General features: G+C 39.3%; 2 protein-coding genes across 5 annotated transcripts; one reads left to right on the forward strand and one right to left on the reverse strand.

The window, feature by feature from the left end:
- Positions 1 to 366: 366 nt before the first annotated feature.
- fhip2a (FHF complex subunit HOOK interacting protein 2) lies at positions 367 to 12,345 on the reverse strand. The gene is made up of 17 exons (XM_053620421.1): positions 11,798 to 12,345; positions 9,924 to 10,002; positions 9,534 to 9,703; positions 9,227 to 9,331; positions 8,358 to 8,480; positions 7,908 to 8,093; positions 7,598 to 7,794; positions 7,359 to 7,473; positions 7,156 to 7,232; positions 6,818 to 7,010; positions 5,759 to 5,931; positions 4,840 to 4,983; positions 4,501 to 4,591; positions 4,097 to 4,240; positions 3,034 to 3,174; positions 2,782 to 2,885; positions 367 to 2,590 (listed from the first exon to the last, which is right to left on the reverse strand). The coding sequence occupies exons 1-17, from the start codon at positions 11,840 to 11,842 to the stop codon at positions 2,479 to 2,481; spliced, it is 2,199 nt and encodes a 732-aa protein (XP_053476396.1). The 5' UTR covers positions 11,843 to 12,345; the 3' UTR covers positions 367 to 2,478.
- zfyve21 (zinc finger, FYVE domain containing 21) lies at positions 11,266 to 25,065 on the forward strand. 4 transcript variants are annotated; one of them, XM_053620425.1, is made up of 8 exons: positions 11,266 to 11,532; positions 15,270 to 15,320; positions 16,928 to 17,096; positions 18,438 to 18,513; positions 18,624 to 18,721; positions 21,244 to 21,297; positions 22,949 to 23,079; positions 24,175 to 25,065. In XM_053620425.1, the coding sequence occupies exons 2-8, from the start codon at positions 15,282 to 15,284 to the stop codon at positions 24,208 to 24,210; spliced, it is 603 nt and encodes a 200-aa protein (XP_053476400.1). In that variant the 5' UTR covers positions 11,266 to 11,532; positions 15,270 to 15,281; the 3' UTR covers positions 24,211 to 25,065. The 4 variants fall into 4 exon arrangements, with proteins under 4 accessions (XP_053476400.1, XP_053476399.1, XP_053476397.1 ...); XM_053620422.1 differs by lacking the exon at positions 11,266 to 11,532 and adding an exon at positions 13,824 to 14,332; XM_053620424.1 differs by lacking the exons at positions 11,266 to 11,532; positions 24,175 to 25,065 and adding an exon at positions 13,814 to 14,332 and having other exon boundaries at positions 22,899 to 22,951.
- The last annotated feature ends 23 nt before the right edge of the window (positions 25,066 to 25,088 follow it).

Raw genomic sequence — 25,088 nt, forward strand, 5'->3', positions numbered from 1 at the left:
TTTTCCCTTATGCGTCAATGCCTAGTCGCTGCTGCATTAACTGTCAACCGAGAAGGTAAAAAGCATGGCAAAAAAAAACCTGATGGAAACAAAGAGGGGATACTTTCCTTTCTTTCTAGAAAGAGTGTGCATGCATTTTACATCACTGTACACACACACACATATACACACACACATATACACACATATACATATATATATATATATATATATATATATATATATATATATATATATATATACACACACACACACACACACACACACACACACACATATATACATACATACATACACACACACACACACACACACACACATATATATATATATATATATATGTGTGTATATATACACACACACACACACACACACACACACACACACACACACACAGGATTAGAGAAAACCTCTTATGAACTTTTATGGTATAAAATGTGCAAGATCAAGAAACAAGCCACTTAACATGACAGGACTTTGGTACTAAATGACAGAAAAATTAAAATAAAAGCCTTGTATAAGTCAAAGTACGATATATGTACAACATAAATAGGACAACGTTGTCTACCGTGAACGTGCAATTTAATTCTAGAATCAACTGAAGGTTTGACTAATTGGATCCATTTGCAAGGGAGAAGATATTCTCCAAGTTCAATGGAAATAAAAATTCCAAGCAAAAGAGCTTAAATAGGCATGTGCTGGTAATCACGTCTCAATAACACGTTTACTCACGTTTGGGATTTAGCTTCCGCTATACATTATAACGTCTAATGTATTGGAAATTCCAAAGTGATGGCAGGATTAAGGACAGAGACCTGACCTTTACTTCAGGAGCACTAACGTCAGCCAAAAATGCTGTCTGCATGCATAAGTAGCCTCCTTGCTGTGGTATAAGAGGAATAAAACACTTCAGGGCATGCTGTTGCTAAGCGCTAACAATCACATCCATGATTATTTTGCTAACACAGCACGCCCTGATATGTTGTAATCCTTACATAGTGAAGAACTGATTATCGACACATGCCTAGATCAAAAGTTACAGGAGAAGGGAGGAAAAAACAACGACAACAACAACAACAACAGCAAAAAAAAAAACATAGGTCTTAACTGTTTCACAAATCCAGCTGTATAGGAAATGGACAATTTCAGCATTGTAAACCTCTGTTTATGCATTTAACAGGAAAAAAAGAAATAAGAAAAAAAAAGTCTACCGGATAACACTTGCTGGTGTATGTTTCAATACAGCTGATAAGGGGGAAAAAATTAATAAATACGATAAACCAGAGGTTCTGAAATAATACTGAAATCAATCAGAAGAGGAGCAAGATTCTTGAATTCTCTAAAATTAAAAAAAAAAAAAAAGCGTTCACTTACCCACAATAAATAACTGTAAAATGTGTAAGAGTGACAAGAACAGCTCGATCCTAGCGAAGTACGAGGCGCACGCACACACACATACACGACATAAATTAACACACACATGTAAGGCAATGAAGAGGTTAAACCCCTAAAAATGAAAAGGTTTCCAAACGCTGTCATGAACGTGACGGCGCGGTTCTCCGAGGACGCTCCAGTGAAATCCGATTTCTGATGTGCAAACGCGCGCAGTCCCATTTGAACATTCAGAGTCCACGTTAGCCTTTTTTTTTTTTTGTTACAGATGAAAGAGGGATCAGGAGTGAGAAAATGAATAGTTTTTTCTTTTTTTAAGCACAGTTCGATTTCTGATCCTGAGTTATCAAAATATCAACATTACAGATAATGGTTTAGGTTGCATATGCATTGTTGGATACATAGTCCGTTCATTTGGTATCATGTCTCCTACAAGAACAATAATATAAGCACAGTATCCGTTACTGGAACAACAGCTTATTAAAATTAAATTTTGTACACAATTTTTTTTTAAAGAAAAAGCTGAGCTTTTTTTTTTTTTTTTAAATTAGCATATCTAATTAACGATTAAATTTTGACATTACGTAAATTTTTTTAAGATCTTACAGAACTAATGTTTTGGACAAGAATAAATAAGTGTGTTTCTATCCGAGGTGAAACAAACACGCTGCGGGTTAAAAAAAAAATTTAAAATAAAAATCTGGAAGTCAGCAGGTTCATGTGCAAAGCCAGAGGTACATAAAAAACAAAACAATAAACCAGAGGAACAATAAAAGGTAAATAAAAAACAAAAACAAACATAAAATGGCAAAATGAACAAAGAGAAGAAGAAGGGACGATTTGGATGAATCGAAAGAGGGATAAAGCACAAGAATATGCACCAGTGCTACAATGATCGCTTTTCCCAATCACACCTGTGCACGTTTTGACCTGTGGGCTTTATCCTCCATCCTGATCTACCTCTGGATCTTCTTCGGCAGGAGCCTGATCTGAAGGATGATTGGGATTCAGTTAGTGGTTCCTGTGCCAGCTGCCCGCTCCGTGTCTAGTCTGAACTGGGCTGAAATGAAGCATGTGTCCACGAGCTCAGGGGGACGAAGACGCAGAAGCGTGGAACTTAACAAACGCGATGGCTGCCAGCTCCTTACAGAACTCCTCCAGGACGATGACTCCCTCCAGCAACGTCACATGATCAACACTGAAGGGAAGAAAAAAAGCCCATATACCATACGCCCACGTGTATGTATATATATCGTATATGTGCGTCCATGTGCTAGAAATGTATGACATGATACACCGTCTGATGTGGATGCCTAAACTAAAACCTTATTTTGATGTCTGTCTATCCTTTTTATATTTACACCAGCCTCCCCTGGAAATCTGTACTACCTCGATCCTTCTGGTTCCATCCCGAGCAGCCTCTTCCTCACTAGCAGAAGTTTTGGGTTGAAATCTGGAATACGGTGGATCCTCAACATCAAGTCTCCGACCACCTGACCCCCCCCAAAAATAAATAAATAAAATTAAAAAATGCAGAGAGGAAGCATTAGCTTAGCGAATACTACAATGCAGTAAGATTTAAATGCAAATACACAAAAATGCCACAAATGCATGGGGGGAAGCTCAGAGAAACAACAATACCCTGACAATGACGGAGAAGAGGGATCTACAGCCAGGTGCTAGATTGATGTAGGGGTCCAGCAAATACTCGTGCAAGTGAGGATGGGGCAGCAGGGATAGCTTCGATAACACTGACGTGACCTGTAAGTTGACATCGTACGGCTAGGGAGGAGAGAGAGAGAGAGAGAGAGAGAGAGAGAGAGAGAGAGAGAGAGAGAGAGAAAAGAGAGAGAGAGAGAGAGAGAGAGAGGGTCAGCTTAAAACAGCTACAGTGCAAATTGAAAAAATTGCACACTGTAAAAGAATTCCTCGAGTTAAAACTGGTGACCTCAGATCGGGTATCATCACTAAGAAGACCATCCCGAGAGGACCTAAGATCTTAATTGAATTGTACAGGTGCATCTAAAAAATTTATATCGTGGAAAAGTTCATTTTTCCCCGTAATTTAATTACAAAAAGTGAAACTTTCATATATTCTAGATTCACTACACATAAAGTGAAACATTTCAAGCCTTTTTGTGTTTTAATCTCGATGATTACGGCTTCCAGCTCACGGGAATAAAAAAATCTAGCATCTCAAAACATTCGGATAAAGAATTTATAATACAGAAATGTCGACCTGAGAAGAGCTCTAATCAGCGAATTAAGGTTTCCTGAGGCTTTCATCTCTCCGTCTGGGTCAGTATACACTATTTTCAGATAAAGTAAATGCTGCATTTCATTTGGAAATCAAGGTCCCAGAGTCTGGAGGAAGAGTGGAGAGGCACAGAACCCAAGCTGCTTGAAGTCCAGTGTGAAATTTCCACGTAATCGGACACACGTTCGACTCCTTAAAAGATTTCCGTCTTTAGGATGACGAGCCATCTTTTAAAATTCAGAGAAATTCGCCGTTTTGCATATTCGGGCCTGTTGTAGAATAATGGACTCCACCATAATGCACATAAAGCAGTATGTCGTTTTAAGACTACAGCTAAAGCCTAATCGGTCCACACCAATAAACACACACACAGTAAAATGTTTTAAGGTTAAATAAAATAAATTAATTCATAAGCATTAACATAAAGTGAAAAAGGCATAACCCTACCTGGTCTAGGATACGTCCCATTCTGTCAAACAGCACTTTAAGGAAGTGTCCCTCGAAAAAGGGAATGTCCAGGTTACACTTCTCAATAGGCTTAGGGATGCTGCGCCAGTCCCACCTCTGGCAGATGCCACAGTAATCTCGGAACTGCACACACACACACACACAGTCCTGCTTAAACTGTACCTCTTCATTCACCATCACATTTCCTTCGTCTTGGGCTGTTAGATTATTTTTGTTTGATTATCTTTGTCTTATAAGTCGTTGTTCTAAGTGTAACGATCATTATTCGGTCAGATTGTAATTAGAGTCCGTTACAGACGTACACAGGACCTCATTTGTTTAGATGATGTGTGTGAATTGAGTACAAATGCAAGAACCAACGGGAAGGACGTTTCACGCCTCACCTGTCTGTGCGCATCTCTCAGGTAAGTGTCGTAGCCAGTGCCTTCAACCTGATAAGACGATTTGGCTTCATCCGGAACCAAGCACAAGAAACTGAGCAAAAGCCGAGGAGACAAGGGCATCGTCAGCAATATTAAGATCATATTAAATGTGCTCGTTATAACGTTATTGTTTTCATAAAAACAACCGGCTGCTCCACACAACCGAAAACTAAAATTAAACAGATAAATATTTTTTTTTTCTGTTGCTTAATTAAAACTGCAAAAATGTGTAATTGTGTATGATGTTCAATGTTCGTGCACAAGCAGATCGTAATACGGTGTTCACGATCACTCACAGACCTGTTCACGATTTTGTGGACCTCGGTTTTCCCATCTGGCTTTGCGTGCTCCGCGCTCGGTGGAGGCGAGCAGCTCAGCCAATCGGGGCTGGACAGCCTGGTATCTGGAGACAGGTCGGAGAACAGCGGGTCCTCTTCCAAATCGCTACACGGAGGCACGGAACAGCGGATGTCATTCGTACGAACGCTTCGATGAACAATAAAGTCGTTCGCTTGAGAGCGTTTCGCAAATCAGCAGTCTGGTAATTAGTTGGAGTTAATGGAGTTCACCTGCATGCAGTTAAAGTGTCACATGATCTCAATATAAAACACAACTTGTTCCAAAAGTTAGTGACTGGAGGTGCGTCTCGATCAGTTCAGGAACGAGGCAAGGACCCTGGCTCGGCACGCACCGGGACACCGCTGACTCAATTTCTGTTGACATGACTACGTACTCGCGTTGTAAGACGTCACCACTGGCATTTATCTTCGACAACAGGCAGGACCGATATCTTTCTGACATTACTGTATACGTCGTGCAAATTCGGTGGCTTAAATCACACGCGTTGTCAGTGCACTGGAAGGATTTTGTCATTGAGAGCTTGAGCCTTTAAAATGGCCGACTCCCTGATCAGGGACTAGACAGCTGATTGAGACGCACTCTGGATAAGGTGTATTTGTACTGCGGTCACATGACACTTCAACGGCACAAAAGGTGGACTCTGTTCAAATAATAATTACGAAATCTCCGATGGCAACTGATTGAGAGGTTTTACAGAAATGGGAGGGGGGTGAATACTTACGCAACCTAAAATGTCACATTGTCAAACTATAACGTCTATTTGTGGTTATTTCGTATAGATTCCTTCATTAGATCACAAATAAAAGCCGTTTCATTTTCGGACTGTGACCGATTGTAAAACGTGAACCGTGTCACTCACATGGCGTCGTGAGGCTGCCCGTTCTCCGTGTGCACGCGTTCCTCGGGCTCGTCTTGCGCCTTGTTCTCGATGTAGTTGCGCTCGTCGATGCTGCGCAGCACCAGGCTGAGCAGCACGTGCTGGCACGGCTTCTGCAGCAAGTGCTCGAAGAGCCGCAGAGTCATGATGCTGATCTGCGCAGAGGATCGAACATAACGGATTGGTGTTAGGTTCACTGCACACGCAACACGTGTACTCTGAATTTAATCGGACGTATTCATTATTAATTACCTCGAAACCACAGAAACGTCTATAGGTGTCAGTAAAAATTTGGAAGGTCACACAATAGCTTTCAAAAGCACACTAGTCTTTTCCCACTTGAGAAATAAAGTCAGTATTTGTATTGTAAAGCAGTTTATAGTGAAGAAGACTGAGAGTCAAGACCAAAAATCCCACTTACACAACCGCTCAAAAGTTTAGACACACTCATTCTTACTTTATTTATTTATTTTCCCCCTACATTTTAGAATAATAATAATAATAATAATAATAATAAAGTAATCAAAACTCTGGAGTAACACAAATGGATCTATGGGAATTATGTTGTGATAAAATAAATCTAAATAATTGAGTATTTTAGCATCTTCAAAGTCAACGCCCTTTTTGTCTAGAATTTCCAGAAATGTATTCTTGGCATTTTCTCAACCGATTTCTTGAGGAATCCCCCCCCCCCCCGGGATGATTTTTAAACAGTATTAAAGGAGTTCACACCTACGCTGGACTCTAATCGGCTGCTTTTCCGAATATTTCTCTCCGAGTCGTCTGTTAAAAATAAATATTTTTTTTATAAATAAGATGTTAGTTTTCCAATGAAAGAAATGAATATGCTGGCACGATTGTATTTTTGTCTACAACACCGATTTCAAACATATAATCACACATCATACAAGATCATGAGAAACATTTCAATCGAGTGTCCACAATCTTTTGACCGGTAGTGTGTATACAGTTTACTAATGAACGTGAATCACGAATCGATAATCATAGCTACGAATCTAAGGGGTACGACTGCATGCGTACCTCGTCTGAAAGGTGGTCGCAGTGCCCTATGAGTCTGTGCCTCAGGGGGTTTTGACTGACGCTGGCCGGCGTCTCTGGACTCAGTTCTTCTCCCAACAGGAAGTAGACCGTCTCCTGCAGCAAGGCCTCTGATGTGACCTGCCTGATGATCCTATTCAACAGTGCTGTGGAGGTCAGGATGCCCACCTCGGACCTACACACACAAACACACACAGGTTTTTATTATATTCTGTATTTGTTTCCGGGCATTTACCCACAATAATATTTTTGTGACCCCCAGACCCCCCCCCGCCCAAAACACCTCATCGTATAGCTATGTTATTGTGTGGGTCGCTTACGTTTGCATCAGCTGTGGCTCCATTACAGGTACAAAGAAGCGTTCTCTCACTGCTCGAGCTAAAGCTGCTGCCGTGGTCTACGGGTTCAACACGGAAAGAAGAAGTGCGTAAAACAAAGAAAGACACACACGCACACACACACTGCAACTCTGAAACGATCGTATGGTGAGCTTGCTGTTCGTTTGCGTTCCCGTCCCGATTACCTTCTGGGCCTCTTTGATCAGCTGATCGCAGTAGTCCAACCAGGAGAGGAAGGAAATGAGCGCCCGCTTCCCCACGAAAGCAGCAGCATCGTCCTTAAAGTTGTACACGTCCAGCCTGTAAAAAAAACAAAAATAAAAAGAAGAATATTGAAGAAACGAATATACGTATATATACTGTAAATATGTTCAAACGGAACAAAGACTCCGTCCTGAATTTGGGGTCAGAACGTGTGACCCACCCCCAGTTGACGGACTCGATGGTCTCGATGTCGAGCGGGTCCATGGACTGAGGCAGCGCCTGATAGAAGGTGCTGAGGCGAGCCGTGAGCAGCTCGCACAGCTCGGTGCTTTCCGTTAGCGTCTTCGCCGCGGCACGCTCGGGCAAGCTGACCAGTAGCATCAGACCCTCGCACGCCTTCACCACCACACGTGCGTCCTGGAGGGGGACGCGTACGGATTTTTAGAATAACAGCGTGCCTTCAGTAAATGTTCTTCGCTTCATCAACACAAGCACAAGCACACACTCGAGTGAACGAGAGGGGGACTCACTGGGCTCTTGGTCAGGTTGAGCAGAGAGCTGACCAGGTTGTAGCTGCTGCTGCTGTTGTTGCTGGTGTGTATCGCAGCTCCGGCCCCGTGCGCAGCGTTCGGCAGCTGCCCCGTATCAGGAGACGACGGATCCTCTTCCACCCCGTCAGCTCCCGATTCTTTATCGCCTCCTCGTTTTCCCTTATTCTGCACACGGCATGGGGAAAAAACAAAAAGCATCCGTGATGTCTTGATACAGCAGAGGAACTAGTTTACTTGGTTTTAACACATTTAATCTTAACATGCTAAACCTGCATGCTTAATCTGACAGCTACAATATAAACATACATAGTTTATGTCCTATTACATACACAAAAATAGAGACGCTATGGACTCGCTTCAGGAAGTCTTCAGCTACCCTGAGATTTATCCGAGTGTTTTCAGACACTGTATAAAAGGCACAATGCTTACCTCCAAGAAGAAGTTAACCAGGTAGGGGTCCTGTTTGAGTTTGGAACAGACTATGCAGAGAAACTGGATCTCTTCGTTCTCTGTAGGAGCAGCCAGAACCTCGCCACACAGATGGATGAGTTTCTGTGGAAGCCGGAGAACACTTTAGTACGCTTAACTAGAGATCCAGCGATATTTAGGCGTTTTTCCATACTCGGATATCGGTTTTGTAATACCGGCTCCGCCGATAAATGGTGGCCGTTTTGAGAATTGCATCCACGACCGCCATTGCAGCACTGAATCTGTTTGTTTTTTTCTCGATTGGTTAGAATTATTTTTATGTACTTTATTTGTTTGACCTGTTTGTTTACCAATCCGAAGCTTTTATTTTAAATAAACACACTTTCGTAACAGTGCACTTTTTCTTTTTTTCTTTTATGCACTCTTTCAGACCCCTCCATTCACTGGTGTATAAATAAAAGTTGTGTTTTGTATGCAAGGAGGAAGAGGAGAATTATAACAAAATCTGTTAGAAATAAAACAGTTTGTTCAGTTCAGTGGTGTGATCATTGTGTCAAAAACAGAGGTAAAACAATAAGTAAATGAATAAATATCGGTTCTGCATGTCGGTTATCGGGCACATAAACATGCAAATAATCTGTATCGACTATAAAAAAGAATTAAAAATCTATATCGGTCGATATCGACACAACATAGCTTTGAGTGCGTTTTGGGTCAAGGCCAAGTGACAGTTCCTTGGCTGGATTATCAGACAGGCCTTTGCCTTTCTTCTAACCAAATCTACTTCTACCCTGCAGAAGAAACAAATTGTGACTGGACTTAACAGTCAGCATAAGCCATAACGCCGTCAGCATAACGTGACAACTTACTTGTACGGGTCTATGCACGTTGATGTGAGGCAGGAGCGGCTGGCGGATCCGACCCAGGAGTTTGGTGTAGAAGTTCAGAACCTGCTGCTTCATACCAGGTGGACACTACAGACGAGATACATATATTTTATATATATTTTGAATAGTTAAACTTCACATCTTTACATCTAGAGTCCAAATAATTTGCCACTATTTTACAATCTAACCATAGAGCCAGGACACTCAATACTTGGATCTTTCCAGAATAAATATCCAGGCAATCCCAGTTGCCAATCATATCCAATACCACCAAGAGAACGATGCTCACATCGGCCTTGCCCAGAGTGTAGAGCGTCTCCAGGATCTTGTGATGGAGCAGGTACTCCATGCACGGCCCGGTCTCACCCGACTCCCTCTCTCCCTCCTCCTGGATCAGGATGTCCAGCATCTGCTCCAGGTGGGAAGGGATGTTAGTGTCCGTTACTGGGGCTTTATCATCTGCAAACAGGGTAGAAAGAAGGGAAAAAATAACGTTTTAAAGTTGTTTAGATAAGTCGCATTAATAATGCAGACTATATCGTGACAGATGGCACGACGTTATCGTATGTGTGATATGATGTCGTGTGTTATTACAAAAACTGCACGTGCAGGGGACTGACACGCTTTCGTATTTCCTTTATTCTCCAGGAGTTTGTCAGGCCGGGTGTAGAATTATTACCTGACGTTTCTATGTAGTAATGTGTGATGGCCTTCCAGTGGTAGACAAAGTCTTCCTGCAAGGGCAGCGATGGCGCAAGCTGCAAAAGAACACGAAAAGAATAAATAAATAAACAAACAAACACATTTTAATCTTTCATTATGCATGCACAACAACAACAACAAACATCAGAGTTTCAGTGTCAATCTAGTTTATCTAAAGCCTTCAACTAATGACGTTATTAATTCGTGAATGATTCCTGTCTTGAACATGTTTTGTGTTCCCCCCGATCCAAACACTCTCCAGGATTCGGGGTTCGAATCCCGCCTCCGCCCTGCCCCATGTGTGTGGAGTTTGCATGTTCTCCCTGTGCTTCAGGGGTTTCCTCCAGCAGTCCAAACACATGCGTTGTAGACCGATTGGCGTTTCCAAATTGTCCATAGTGTGTGTGATTGTTCCCTGCGATGGGTTTGCACCCAGTCCAGGGTGCCGTCCCCCCGCCCTTGTGCCCCGAGTTCCCCGGGACAGGCTCGAGGCTCCCTGCGTAGGACAAGCGGTATGGAAAACGGACGGATGGATGGATGTATATTATCAGGACGACGGATCATTCTCAGCACAGCGGTGACCCAGACACGATGGTACGAGTCTATCAGTATCTCTAATACACTCACACACTGGTGCAAATACTGTACGTGTGTAATATCGTGTTCATCATATTCCAAGTCCAAACTTCACTAGAGGCCAGCATTTCCACTGAGGTGTTTCAAATCTTAACCAACCATTCTTTATTTACTGTTTATTAGTCCTTTTAATCTTAAAAAGAAGACTTATCAAGTAGGAATGGTGCAACTGTAAGACAATGTTTACTAACAGTAACACTGCTAGCAAGAAAATTACTTAGCAACTCTGTTTAAACACACAGTTTGTGTTTAAAGGTGACGCATTAACAGCATGTTTTTGTTTTGTATTAAGCTTTATTCACAATACCCCAAGTTATCCCATGAAAACTTAACTACCTAACGTTAACCAGTTAGTTAGCATAGCCAGTTAACCAGCTAGTTAGCCAGGGCCGTTCGGACAACAACATTGGGCTAACACCTTGCAGAACAATAGCAGCTAATTATTTAACGTTGGTTCACTCCCAAATAACTCATCCCGCCTATCTTAGCTGACTACACCGAGCCCGAGCTGATAACTCATACACGCTATGCAAGTGCACTATATCTAGCAAATAAAGACGCTGATTGGGATTCAGCCTGTGACTCGCTGGCGGCCGTCGATTAGCTAAGTTGCTAGCCACATACCTAACAAAATGTTCCATAACTAACTAACTTTCTTAACTTAACTAACTAGACAGCCAGCTAAGTTAGGTTTATACCCGTATTCTAGCTAGATATACTAGCGTACAAAGTAGACGGGAAATATTGACCAATTAACGTTGGTTCTATCTCAAATTGCTACCTACTCTTAGTGGACGACACAGAGTAGAAGATAATCGCTCGTGCACCCTACGTAGTGCTCTACATGTAGTAAATACGGCGCTATTTGGGATGCAGCATATGACTCACTGGCGTTTAACCTCTCCGAATAGCTAGCTTGTTAACTAACTAGATAACGAGATACGTTAGTGGTGAGTATGAACCTAGTGTTATTCCGTTCTATAACTAATTCAATAACAGATTACTTAAAGAGACAGAGAAAGTAGGCTTGCAGTGGTATCTAGCTTGGCGAAGGCTATGTCAAGGTAAGCTAACCAGGTAGCCTAAGGCTAGTTTGCTAGTTTGGGTTTAGCTAGCTAGCTAGGCCGTCTGTCCTGATATACAAACCGCACTCGGGCTTTGTCCACACGCTGTCCTTTAAACGCAACGTTTCTCTCTCACACACACAAAGCTCACCGCTTCCACAGCATGCTGCAGAATCGATGTGAATTTGGAGAACATCTTGTTCTTGGACTGGACAAGTTTTTCGCGAGAAGACCGAGAGAATTCCTCTATCTTCTTCTTTCTGTTTCCGCCGCCGCGATCCAGATTGTAGCTTTCATAAAGAGACCTTCACACGAAAAAATAAACAAACAAACCCGGTAACACTGAAAACTAGGCGCTTAAGTCCAAACACGTGTTTATTTCAGTAAACACACACACCTTTGCCAGCTAAAGCCACCGTGGCATTTCCATGTCCAAAAAGCAGGAATCAGTCCTACAGAGAAGCACTAGAGGGAGCCAGCGAGCTCTGTGAGTGGGGAGACGATGGCTCGATTCCAAATACATTCATACTGCCTATATACGTGCACTATATAGGGTTTGAAATGATGACTTGTACATCGTAGTGCACTACACAATAAGTACAATAGGCAGTCAGTTGGGCTTCGGGCCATGAAAATGCACAAGAGTGAAGAACAATTCATACATATAATGTGTATATTATATACACTACCGGTCAAAAGTTTACACACTCATTCTTTATTTTTATTTCCCCACACATTTTAAAATAATAATAAAGTTAAACTCTGGAGTAACAGAGATGGATCTATGGGAATTATGTTGTGATAAAAAAAAAATTCCAAATAAATCAAAATAATTAAATATTTTATCATCTTCAAAGTAAACACGCTTTTTGCTTAGAATTTCCAGAAATGTATTCTTGGCATTTTCTCAACTGATTTCTTGAGGAATTTCCCTGAGATGCTTTTTTAAACAAGTATTAAAGGAGTTCCCTCCTACGCTGGACACTTATCGGCTGCTTTTCCAAATATTTCACTGCGAGTCATCCGTTTAATATCATATTTTTTTGGAAATTAAATGTTAGTTTTCTAAGAAAAGAAATGAATATGTTGGAACAATTATATTTCTGTCTACAATATCTATTTTAAATATTTAATCATACAACTTGAGATCAAAAGGTTTTTAAGATCATGGGAAACATTTCCGTTGAGTGTCCACAAACTTTTGAGTGGTAGTGTGTGTGTATGTGTGTGTGTGTGTGTATATATATATATATATTCCCCTTTTCCTCATGGTTATATAATGATACTTCCACTTCAAGTGAAATGTTACAAAGTAGAATTTGTGAGGAATATTTCTTATTTGTAGAATAAGTTTTATATAGTTTAGTGATGCATAATATTTGATCATTTCCTTTTTCTTCACTGCAACTTGTATTCCTTTTCTGTTTTAATCAGGTTCAGCTTTAAACAACGTCTTTATATAATAAATTTAAACATCATTTCGGTTTCTCTGACACTTAAAACACTACTACTATAAACGACAATATGGTCATGTCAATCATTTTCAGATTTATTATTATTATTATTATTATTATTATTATTATTATTATTATTATTATTATCACTGTTATTATCATATTAAATGACACAAAAACACACGTCATCTCTTTTACTACAGTAATAATAATAAAATTTTTAAAAATAAAAATCAAAGCTCAACTCCACTAGCTAGGGTGGAAACACAGATCACCCTTTTCCTCAGATGTAGTTTCTCTCTCTCTCTCTCTCTCTCTCTCTCTCTCTCTCTCTCTCTCTTCAGATCCAAAAAACTCTCAGTTCCCAGAAGACACATGACATTCATTACATTTTATAAGTGAATTTATAATCATAAGCTGCAGGATATTACAGAAGAATGTCTCCAAATGTTGATTATCCCTGCATCATTTATGTTCGATTTTACACTGAAAATGTTATCAAATGTATTTTTATATATATATATATATATATATATATATATATATATATATATATATATATATATATATATAAACTACAAACAACATTCTAACATCCAAAGACAGGATTTGTTTTTTCATATTTAATTAGATCAAGCATAATTTGCATTAATACATGTAATTTCGAAAAACGTTCCAATACAAAAATACTTCTGTCAAACGGTGAATATTGTTTGTGATTGTTTATTGTTTTAAAAAAAAAAAAAATTATGAGACTTGAGACGTCAGAGAAAAACAACACATTTCAAATGACTTCCTGTTTTACATATAGTGCCCTAGGTAGGGCGCACAATGGCACGATTTCATCCACTACGCAGTTGACATCTTTATTGGTTTGAGATTCGTCCAGCGTGATTGAGAGAAAAAAAGTGTCTGCATTCTCAAACGCGTCATTCTAGTAAACAAGGGCACTACATAGGGTGCAGAAGTTATTATGTGACGTCTTATAGAGTGAGTCTATGTAGGGAGTAAGGAAAGATTTGGGATTGAGCCAGACCCAAACGCGAGGCTAGGCGCACGGTGGTACTGCTTGCTCGCGTACGCAGATTGCGAGTGGAAGTGAAAAGATGTCAGCCGTGCCTGACGGCAAAAAGCTGGTGCGAAGCCCGAGCGGACTGCGCATGGTACCGGAGAACGGAGCGTTCAGCAGCCCGTTTTCGTTAGCCGAGCCCCAGTGGGTTCCGGATAAAGAGGTATGTAGTGAATTAGTCGTGCGCTCTGAACTCGACTGTTTTTGGGGCGTTGTTGTTGTTTAGCTAATTCGCGCTAGCACCGTCGGCTCAGTAAGAGACTCGTAGAAGCGGAAACTTGTGTTAAAATTATTATTTAATTAATTTCACTGAATATATTTTGTTTGTCGCGTCTCATTAGCGTGACAATATTTAATTAAATTTTTCAAACATGCAAATTGTATTTGGTGAAGAAGTCCTTGCTAGTCAGCTAACGGTTAAACCATAATAAACTGTCAAAAAAACCAAACAAACCCAAAACTAACCAAGTCTAAAGTGTGACATTTCAGGCAGTTATTCTATAATTTGACGTATCTCTTGGATTTGGTTGAAACTTTATGAGTCATACTTTTATGACTTTTAAATTAAAGAGTAATTGGAAATATGTATTGCACTACAGTAGTGTGGTATTTAAGTAGGGGTGTTTTCAAGCAAGGGTTTCTGCGCATGCGTAGTTCACCTCTAAAAAGAAAGCTTCATTCATTCCTTCATTCGGGTTGGGATCGGGGTTGTGGTGCATCCTGGGCTTATCCCAGGAACACTGGGCGTGAGCCGGGAACACGCTCTGGATCTCACATGCATTCACACACACTAACACCAAGAGGCTATTTTGAGAGGCCGGTCCACCAGGGAGGAACCCAGAAGGAACCCACACAAGAACATGCTGAGAAACTCCACACGGGCGGTACCGTGAGCTCAGGGTCAAACCGACGACTGTGAAAGTGTCATGCCGTGCAAGAGCTTCATGTATATTTGCTTGTCAATATGCAGGAGCCGTTTTGTGATCAAAACACAGGCTATAAAAATAGACTACATTTACTTTTTTATTCTGGAATTGGATAACTTGTACTTCTTAGGTGTTTCCGCTCCAGTCTCATATTTTTGTGTCTTGCTGTTTCAGTGTCCTAGATGCATGCAGTGTGACACCAAATTTGACTTCATCACCAGAAAGGTATGTAGTAACAGGATGTTTCTTTTCTTTTTTTTTTCTTTTCTTTTTCTGTTAAGTGGTCATGTCCATGCAGAGTGGACTCTTTTTTCTCGGCTGCTTCCTGTTGCGTAACTTTGAGCTGTTTTGTAATCCCATGACCTAAGATTTTTTTTTTTGCTTTTTTTTTTTTTTTAAATCCCCTTTGTTTCTTTCTATATCCTTTATTTTTCTTTATTTTGTTGTACGCACGTACATGTACATTTCTAACATTGTGCTGTTTTGTATCGTGTGTGCAGCAATGTTATAAGTTCATGTTTATATACATGCGTTTGACATTGTGTTTAGTGTGTGTGTGTGTGTGCAAGAATGCATGACCAGTCACATGTTTTTTTTTTTTGTTGTTTTTTTTTGTCTTCAAACCCTACAGTTAAAATTTCACTCAAACGCGGAAGACATGACTTAGGCGCTGTAGTGCCTTCCGAAAGTTTTCACCCCCTTGGCATTTTTCCTCTTTTGTTGCATTGCAACCTGCAATTTAAATGGATTTTTATTCAGAGTTCATATAATGGATATGGACATGCACAAAATAGTCCAAATTAGTAAAGTGAATTAGGGAAAAAAAGAACTCGTTTAAAAGAAGAAAAGAGGTGCATGCGTATGTAATCCACTCCCTTTGCTATGAAACCCCTAAATAAGATCTGGTGCAACTGATTACCTTCAGAAGTCACATAATTAGTTCAATAAAGTCCACCTGCGTGCAATCTAAGTGTCACGTGATCTCCGTGTATATATACACCTATTCTGAAAGGCCTGAGAGTCTGTAACACTACTGAGCAAGTGGCACCATGAAGACCAAGGAGCTCTCCAAACAGGTCAGGGACAAAGTTGTGGAGAAGTACAGATCAGGGTTGGGTTATACATTGATATAGAGACTTTGAACATCCCACGGAGCACCATTAAATCCATGATTAAAAAATGGAAAGAACATGCCACACAACACACATGCCAAGAGAGGACCCCCCCCCCCCCCACCAAAACTCACAGACCAGGCGTTAATCATAGAGGCAACAAAGAGACCAAAGACAACCCTGAAGGAGCTGCAAAGCTCCACAGCGGATATTTGTGTATCTGTCCACTTTAAGCCGTACACTCCGCAGAGCTGGGCTTTACGGAAGAGTGGCCAGAAAAAAAGCCATTGCTTACAGAAAAAAATAAGCAAACGTTTGATGTTCGCCAGGTTGTAAGGCAGTAAAATAGGAAAAATGCCAAGAGGGGTGAATACATTTGCAAGGCACTGTATTCGACCACACTACGATAGGAATAAATGTAGCTGTATATTTCCTGTGTTAACAAAATATTAGGTATTATCTTAATGGCATTAATATAATTTATGACCGAGTTTTTGCAATAAATACTCTGTCATACTCTGTCTTTGTGATTTTGTCGCAAGGTCTCGGCACAAGAAGGTATCCGAGCGATTCTCACAGCTCCTGGTAGTTATCCAGGATTCATAAAAACCTCTGTTACAAAAGTAGCTACTACTGATTTGTTCACTCCTGCATTTATCAACGGTGTATACCGTATAAGTATGTGTGCACTTGCTGTTACAAACGTTTGTGTGTCCGCAGCACCACTGTCGAAGATGTGGCCGGTGTTTCTGCGATAAATGCTGCAGTAAGAAGGTGGCCTTGCCCAGGATGTGCTTCGTAGATCCGGTCAGGCAGTGCGGCGAATGCGGCCTCGTCTCACAGAAAGAACTTGACTTCTACGACAAACAGCTCAAAGTGCTCACCGCAGGTGAGACGGACAAGTGCACGGAATCCACACACGTACATACTTGTTGACACGCTGTTGTGTATATAAAAAAAAAAGTTAATCTTTCAGTCTGTACAGGATTTCAGAGTTTTTTTTTTTTGTTTGTTTTTTTTGATTGTTGCAGCCAAAAATGCTTGACTTTGCTGCGGCTTTTTTCAAAATTTGCGACGAATCTGCGGTAGTTTTGAAAAATTGCAATCTCCTCTGAATGTTGCGGAGTTTCCTTTATTTTGCGTCAATTTCCGCAATCGCAAAATCACAAAATCCTGGAGGGTCTGATTTTTTTTGGATATTTTGATGGCCATGTTTGAATTTAAACCCTTATGCATCTTAATGCATAATTTGTTAACTGTTTATGGTATGTGTGGGTTTTGTATCCTGAGCCTCTTGGTTAAAAACGTGTGTATGATCAGATTTGAGTCTAAATTCCACGGATTTTGTTAGAGAACATAACTACACAGGTTTGCCAGTAGGCGTGTAGGAGACTTGACAAATGTGATAAAAGGTTGAGAACAAAATTGAAACTTTTTTAGGCCTTGGCGCAAAGCTCTTCATTTGGCTCCAATCGTCATGATGAAGCATGGTGGTGGTAGTTTCATGTTGGGAATAGAGATCGAACGGTAATCGGTTTTGCCGATATCTTTCCGATATTTAAGCGTTTTTCCATAATCGGTTATCGGTTTTGTAATATCGGATCCATCGATAAATGGCGCCATCTCATGCGCATTTTGAGAATTGCACGCATGACCCCCATAACAGCCATTAACGAACAAATAAGATATGTTACATAAATGCTTATATGCATTTTAAGCAGCTTGGTACTAAGACATAGAGACAAATGGACGGAGTCACGCAATCTGTTTACCTCATCGAAGACACTTTAGTAACAGTGCGCTTTATTGTTAATTTTTTGGACTCTTTCAAACCCCTCTATTTATTGGTGTGTATAAATAAGAGTTTTGTTTGTATGCAAGGAGGAAGTGAAATTTTGCATAAACATGCAGATAATCTGTATCGGTTATAAAAAATCAATAGTTGGGAGGTTTGTGTCCAATATTAAATACGCACTGCGGGAAATAACTAAACTAATGTTTGTGGTGAAGCTTCAAAATGCAGTTACCCGTAGGAACTTGAACACTGATGGCAGACATATTATTATTCACAAGAGCAAGATCACTTAATGTAATTTAATTTAAATGCAGGAATGCAAACAAAAAACAACAACAACAAAAACTTAATTATTATCAAGAGAATTAATGAGTATGAAACGTACCATGATTTGTACTCACAATTCCTGTTGTTCTAATGTTGTGTCTACATTAGGAGGCACATTCCTGGTCACAGTAGGCCTCTCGGAAAAATCAGAGACCATGGTGTGCCGGCTTTCAAATAATCACAGGTAGTGTACACGTGCACACACACACACACCTAAAGATACAAATCATTCTAACTATGGAATGTCTTTTTATTTTTTTTTTGTTTCACTGTTTCGACCTTGTCTTCAATCAGATATCTGTTCCTGGATGGAGAAAGCCATTTTGAGGTGGAGTTGTCTCGGATCTCCACCATGCAAGTGCTGACGGAGACAGAGGGCTCGGCCCCTGGAGGTAAGGATCGGGCCGAGGGTTTAGTCAGTTTGTTTATTTAAACGTTCTACGTGGGTTAGCGACAAATATTTGTAATGTGATCGATATGTTTTGGTTCTGTAAAAGATTAACGAGTCCTTTCTTATACTTGGAGATTTTGTCTTTTTATTTCTAAATATATATTAAAGGCTTATTTCAGGGAATTTAGGTCAGTTTTTTTAGCAAACCCACAAAGGAATTGGGCCATGATGTGGTGTTATTTCGCTAACGTTTTAAGTCATATCAGCACTCTGACCTTATTTCTTCCTAATCTTGGGTTTTTGACATTTACATTTAACAACTGTTTGACGTGAAAGCCGAGCTTGCTGCGACTCATGATGCTTAATAGGCTATAATGTATAACAATTTGTGACATACCCGAAAGCCATTATAATAAAATAGTCTGAGCAGTCCTTTTTTTTTTTTTAAATTTCTGTTAATATTTTGAATAATATAAAGTAAGTTATGAAGGAGGTTGATTTGCGTGTTATCGATCTTGCGCACCCATGTAGTATGAGAATGAACCTCAATCTAAGAGAAGATGAATACAATACAAGCGTGGTTACATATTACTTTAGATTGTATACATAAATGTGATCATGTATTTATATTTGCAGCGGTGCTTGAAAGTTTGTGAATTTTCTATTTATATCTCCATAAATATGGCCTAAAACATGAACGTATTTTCACACAAGTCCTAAACGTAAACAAAGAGCAGTTAATTTGAAGGTAAAATTAGTGTCAGGAAAAATGTTTTTTAGCTACAGATGAGACCAAAATAGAACTTTTGGTTTAAATGAGAAGCGTTATGTTTGTAGAATGGAAAACACTGCGTTCCGGCATAAGAACCTTATCCCGCCTGTGAAACATGGTGGTGGTAGTGTCATGGTTTGGGACTGTTTTGCTCTGCTGGGCCAGGACGACTTGCATAATTGATGGAACAATGAATTCTGAATTATACCAGCGAACTCTAAAGGAAATGTCTGGACATCTGTCTGTGAACTGAATCTCATGAGAAAGTGGGTCATGCAGCAAGATAATGACCCTAAACACACAAGTCGTTCTACCAAAGAACGGTTAAAGAAGAATAAAGTTAATGTTTTGGAACGGCCAAGTCAAAGTCCTGACCTTAATCCAATAGACGTGTTGTGGAAGAACCTGAAGCAAGCAGTTCATGTGAGGAAACCCACCAACATCCCAGAGTCGAAGCTGTTCTGCACTGAGGAACGGGCTAAAATTCCTCCAAGCCGACGTGCAGGACCGATCAACAGTTACCGCAAACGATTAGGTGCAGTTTTTGCTGCACAAGGGGGTCACTCCAGATACTGAAAACAGATTCACATACTTTTACCGCTCACAGATGTGTAATATCGCATCATTTTCCTCAGTAAATAAACGACCGAGTATTATAATTGTGTCTCATTTGTTTAATCGGGTTCTCTTTATCTGCTTTCAGGACTCGTGTGAAATTCTGATGATATTTTAGGTCATATTTATGCAGATATATAGAACATTCACGAACTTTCAAGCACCACCGTAGACACTGTAGACTACTTCGTTTAGAAGTAGTGAGTCACCCCATGATTCCACAAGGTCATGAATGCAACGAGCGCTGAAAGTCATGTAAAGTTAAAATGCTGGCCATTGAAACTAGGTCCAGGTAAAGATGTAAAAATTAGTTTTTGTTTTTTGTGGGTTTTTAAAAAAACATTTATTATTATTATTATTATTTTTTAAATCGACTATTCTGAAGTGCTCTAAAAGGCTGTAAAAATGTAATATTGCATTTTGCACATGCTTAGTATTCCTCACATATCTCACATTTGCTTTGTTTGCCAAAGAGCACAGTAGATTACAGTATTGGTCTCTGCGCTGTAAGAACTTCGAGTCTAAAAGCTAATTGTCTTCCGGACGTCATTCGGATATTGATTCAGGAAGTAATGTTTTGTTCCGGTTTGAAATGAACATGAGTCAGCACAGCTCTGAGGAATCTGTTCGGTTTTTCTGAAATGGTGTGCGCTTCCTGCATCACAATTACACAGTCTGTAATGGGGTGGGTGATATGATGAAAATATCATGATCTCTGATACCTGATGTGGATCATGATTTATAGGTTTGCTCACAAGCTACCGGCAAAGCAGTAGTTTTGCATGAAGATATATATTTATCCTATAAGTATCAAAATTTTAACATCACTTCAGCTGTTTGTCTGTAATGATTTTAAAGAGACAAAAAAGAAACCCATAATATCCATGATATTTCAGAAACGCATACCGTGACATAATTGATCACGATATCAACATTGTCATCATATCACCCAGCCCTAATCTGTAACGTTAACTTCAGGATTTACAGGACGCTAAAATTTACATTAATGCTGTGTGCACTTCTTTACAGGAATCCGACAGCTTTTATAATGTGTTAACATTTCTTGCGCTTCCTCCCCCCCCTTCGTTTTTGTTTTCTCTGGGCTGCTTGATGCCTCGTTTCTTTTCTGGGCCCAGAGAAAGATATTCACACTTACACCACTCTCCTGGACAGTCATTATATATCCGAAGGTTAGCATCTCTTTCTGTCTCTTTCTCTGTCCTTTACTTCCCAAATCTTGCTTGTCTTTACCGTTGCTTTTAAACGGATTTGCCTTTCCAAATCCATACGATGCAACTATATTAAGAGCCTGTTGTTTCTCCTTTCATTTTAGATTGTACACTACCAGTCAAAAGTTTGGAGACACTCGACTGAAATGTTTCTCATGATCTTAAAAAGCGTTTGATCTGAAGGTTCATGATTAAATGTCTGAAATCGGTTCCATAGACGAAAATATAATCGTGCCGGCGTATTCGTTCCTTTGGTTAGACAACTGACATTTTATTTACAAAAAATGCTTTTTTAAATGGACGGGTAGGAGCGAAATATTCGGAAAAGCAGCCAATAGGTGTCCAGCGTCGGTGTGAACTGCTTTGATACTGTTTAAAAAGCATCTCGGGGAAATTCCTCAAGAAATCGGGTGAGAAAACGCCAAGAATACATTTCTGGAAATTCTAAGCAAAAAGGACGTCTGCTTTGAAGACGCTGAAATACTATTTCAGTATTTTTATTTATTTTGGATTATTTATCACAATATAATTCCCATAGTTCCATTTGTGCTACTCCAGAGTTTTGATGACTTTATTGTTTTTCTAAAATGTGTGTGGCGGGGCATAAAATAAAGAATGAGTGTGTCTAAACTTTTGAGCGGTAGTGTACGTCTCAGCATGACTTGCATGGTATTAATGATGATTCATCAGTATTATAATGCGTCTTGTCGATAAACCCATTATCACGGCTTGGCAGAAAGTCCAGTGACGCAGTAATGGGTTCGGTGTCCTAGACCACTTTCTTGCTTATCAATAATGCAGTAGCGTAAGCCTTTACCACATGTCGTTACAGTAATTAAAGTGTGCATCACGAGACACCAAGATAATGAAATGGATGAACACGAGAACATTTCCAGGAGCAATGAGTAGATAAATATGTTGCATCGTAACTTATTTTTTTTTTCACCCCCAAATTCATTAAGAGTCTATGAATATGATTCCACACCTCCATCCCGATCTGCATACTGGGACATGATTGGCTTTTATAAGTTATGATGCAATAACACCTACGAGTCCTGTATCCAGTATGATCTTGGATATTGAGATGTTCAGTACATCAAAACTGTAAAATAAATAAAATAAATGTTGCCGCAACTTGACAAGTCAGTGAATTTAGTGCAAAAGTTTGTGCACCCTTAAGCCCAAATTATTATTAGCGTATTATTTTCGAGCTATAGCAATAATACATTTGCAGTGTTAAGTTTAACAGGTGTTATAATAACTATTAATGTATATTTACTAATAATAACTAACCACCTTTTGCTTTTATAGTATCGGTGTCATGCGTAAACTTTATTTTAATTTTTTTAACGACTTACTAAAAGCTTTCAGCTCTAAAGTTTATTATAATATGCGCTAACAGGTTTCTCTACCACTGTCACTGTCATTAAATGCTATATTTACTGCAAACCTTGATATTGGGTTGTACCGGTGTCGTACTGTAAATGATTCATCAGTCCATTTCAGAAAGATCTTGTTTTATTATTTACGTTTTATTCTTCCCACTTCTTTGCTACGTAAAGAAAAAAAAATGATTTCAGGACAAATCACTCAGCTCTGAACTCTTGCACAGGAGGCATGTCCCGTGCCACAGGAATGCTGCTGCACTATAAGCCCCCGGGCTCGCAGGACTCTCAGCAGCTCCGCATGGAGGCGGCCGACGACAAAAAGAGCGCCTCCTCCTGGCTCGCCGCCATGCACAAGGCAGGTTTTTTCACAGGGAACAGAAGGGAGGAATTGTGCATATACACATTACCAACTGGCCTGTTTTTATTTCATCACATATTAAAAGGAAGAGCAGCTTTTTCACGAAATAACGTGCAATGAGTGATCCTTGGTGCCATTCATTTTGGATTTTGCTCATTTGCATGATGGGTGCCATTAATTTTGAAGTTGATCATAAGGTCAAGGGCAAAATTAATGGCACTCATTATGCAAATAACATGCACTGAGTGATATTTGGTGCTTACACACATGGGGGCGCTGTAGTATTTATATTATATTATATAGTATTACTATTGCGTCTGTTTTTAAATGCATTTGTTTGCAGTTATTAGTGAATATTTTAAGCTGCTTTGGAGATTGCACTTTTATTTTTTTGCAGTGACCATATCAATCAAGGAATTGAATCCTGTTTGAAAACCTGTGGTCTGATCATAACAAGCACCACTAAATTGGTAAAAATGCAGCATCGATGACTAATTAAACATTTAATTATAAAATTAATGCATAACCAAGAGTTGTTCCTATCAGGTGATTATGACCCCATCGCTATATATATTATATATATATATATATATATATATATATAATATATATATATATATATATATGTATATATATATATATATATATATATATATATATATATATATATATATATATATAAATATATACTGTAGGTTTGCTCAGACAGCCTGCGATACAGTAGTATTGCATTAAAAAATGTTACAGATAATAATAAAGCTGTTCATTATTAATAAACAAATGTATAGAAATTTATATTTTAAAAAAGCACATTTTTATTTATAAACATGTATTTAAAAAATTATCACTGAACGAGAGGGGAAAAGCAAACTTTTTTTTTTTTTTTTTTTACACTTTTAAAGAAAAAAGTATAAAAAGATATCACAGCCTGGACGTAAACATTTCATATTATTTTATTTTTTAATGTCTCAAATTTCCTGCTACCGGTTCAGAGCATCGTGCTTGATATCCTACTGGTATCCATCTTGTCCAATATCTTATTCGATCTTCTCTGAACAAGATGTCCTGTGATTTATCTCTTTTCATCAACAGGCTGCCAAACTGCTGTATGAGTCAAGGGACCAGTAAACTAACTGATGTCAAGGCACAGCGCTGAAGAGGAACAGGAGGAGTGTTCAAACCAAGAGAGAATGATGCGTGTTTGTTAGAAACTCGCGTGTACTCCACTACGCCTACTCGCTTTCTATCGGACCTCTGCTTTCCGTTTCCCGTCTGGATGAACCGGATTGGTCACATGACTCGTCCGTCACTCCAATAGGGTGGACCAAGTTAACCATTGATTCTAGTACAATGTGTATATATGTGTATATATAACCTATATATACATATACACACATAGATGAGATATATATATGCACATGATCTACAGTGAATACGTTCAAATCGGGTCTCGCGTATGATTTATTATTTTTTTTCCTTTCTTAGCTTTACAAGTCAAATAGTCCTATTTTAACACAATACTCTGTATGTATGAGTGTGTATATATATCTACTTTTTACTGCCAGTATATTCACTTGTATCACTTTGTAACTGTGCCTCCAAATCACCAGTACACACTACAACAAGCAGTTCATAGGATTATCAAGTAAGTTTGACCATTTCTGCTTTTTTTAACCAAGTCTCCATATCTCGCTATTCACCACGGGCTCTATATGAAGTTTGTCGTGACACTACAGTTCAGCCCCGGTAAATGCAAACGAAGCTGACTTTCCAAGAAAATATTAGTGCTCGTGTGAAATCTCCAGACAAGGCTTCCTCGTGAATCCATGCCAGTATTCTCCCTTGAAAAACTTTTTTCTTTTTTTTTTTTGGTAATAAAAATGTGTTGTAATACAAATTTGTTTACAAATGTGTGCATGGTGTGCATATATATTATAATTTTTTTTCTTATTTACTGATTAAATCAGTTATTTGTAACCTGTATATTTGTCTGGATATTTTTTTTT

The sequence above is a fragment of the Ictalurus furcatus genome, chromosome 3, assembly GCF_023375685.1.
Source record: "Ictalurus furcatus strain D&B chromosome 3, Billie_1.0, whole genome shotgun sequence".
NCBI classification, from domain to species: Eukaryota; Metazoa; Chordata; class Actinopteri; order Siluriformes; family Ictaluridae; genus Ictalurus; species Ictalurus furcatus.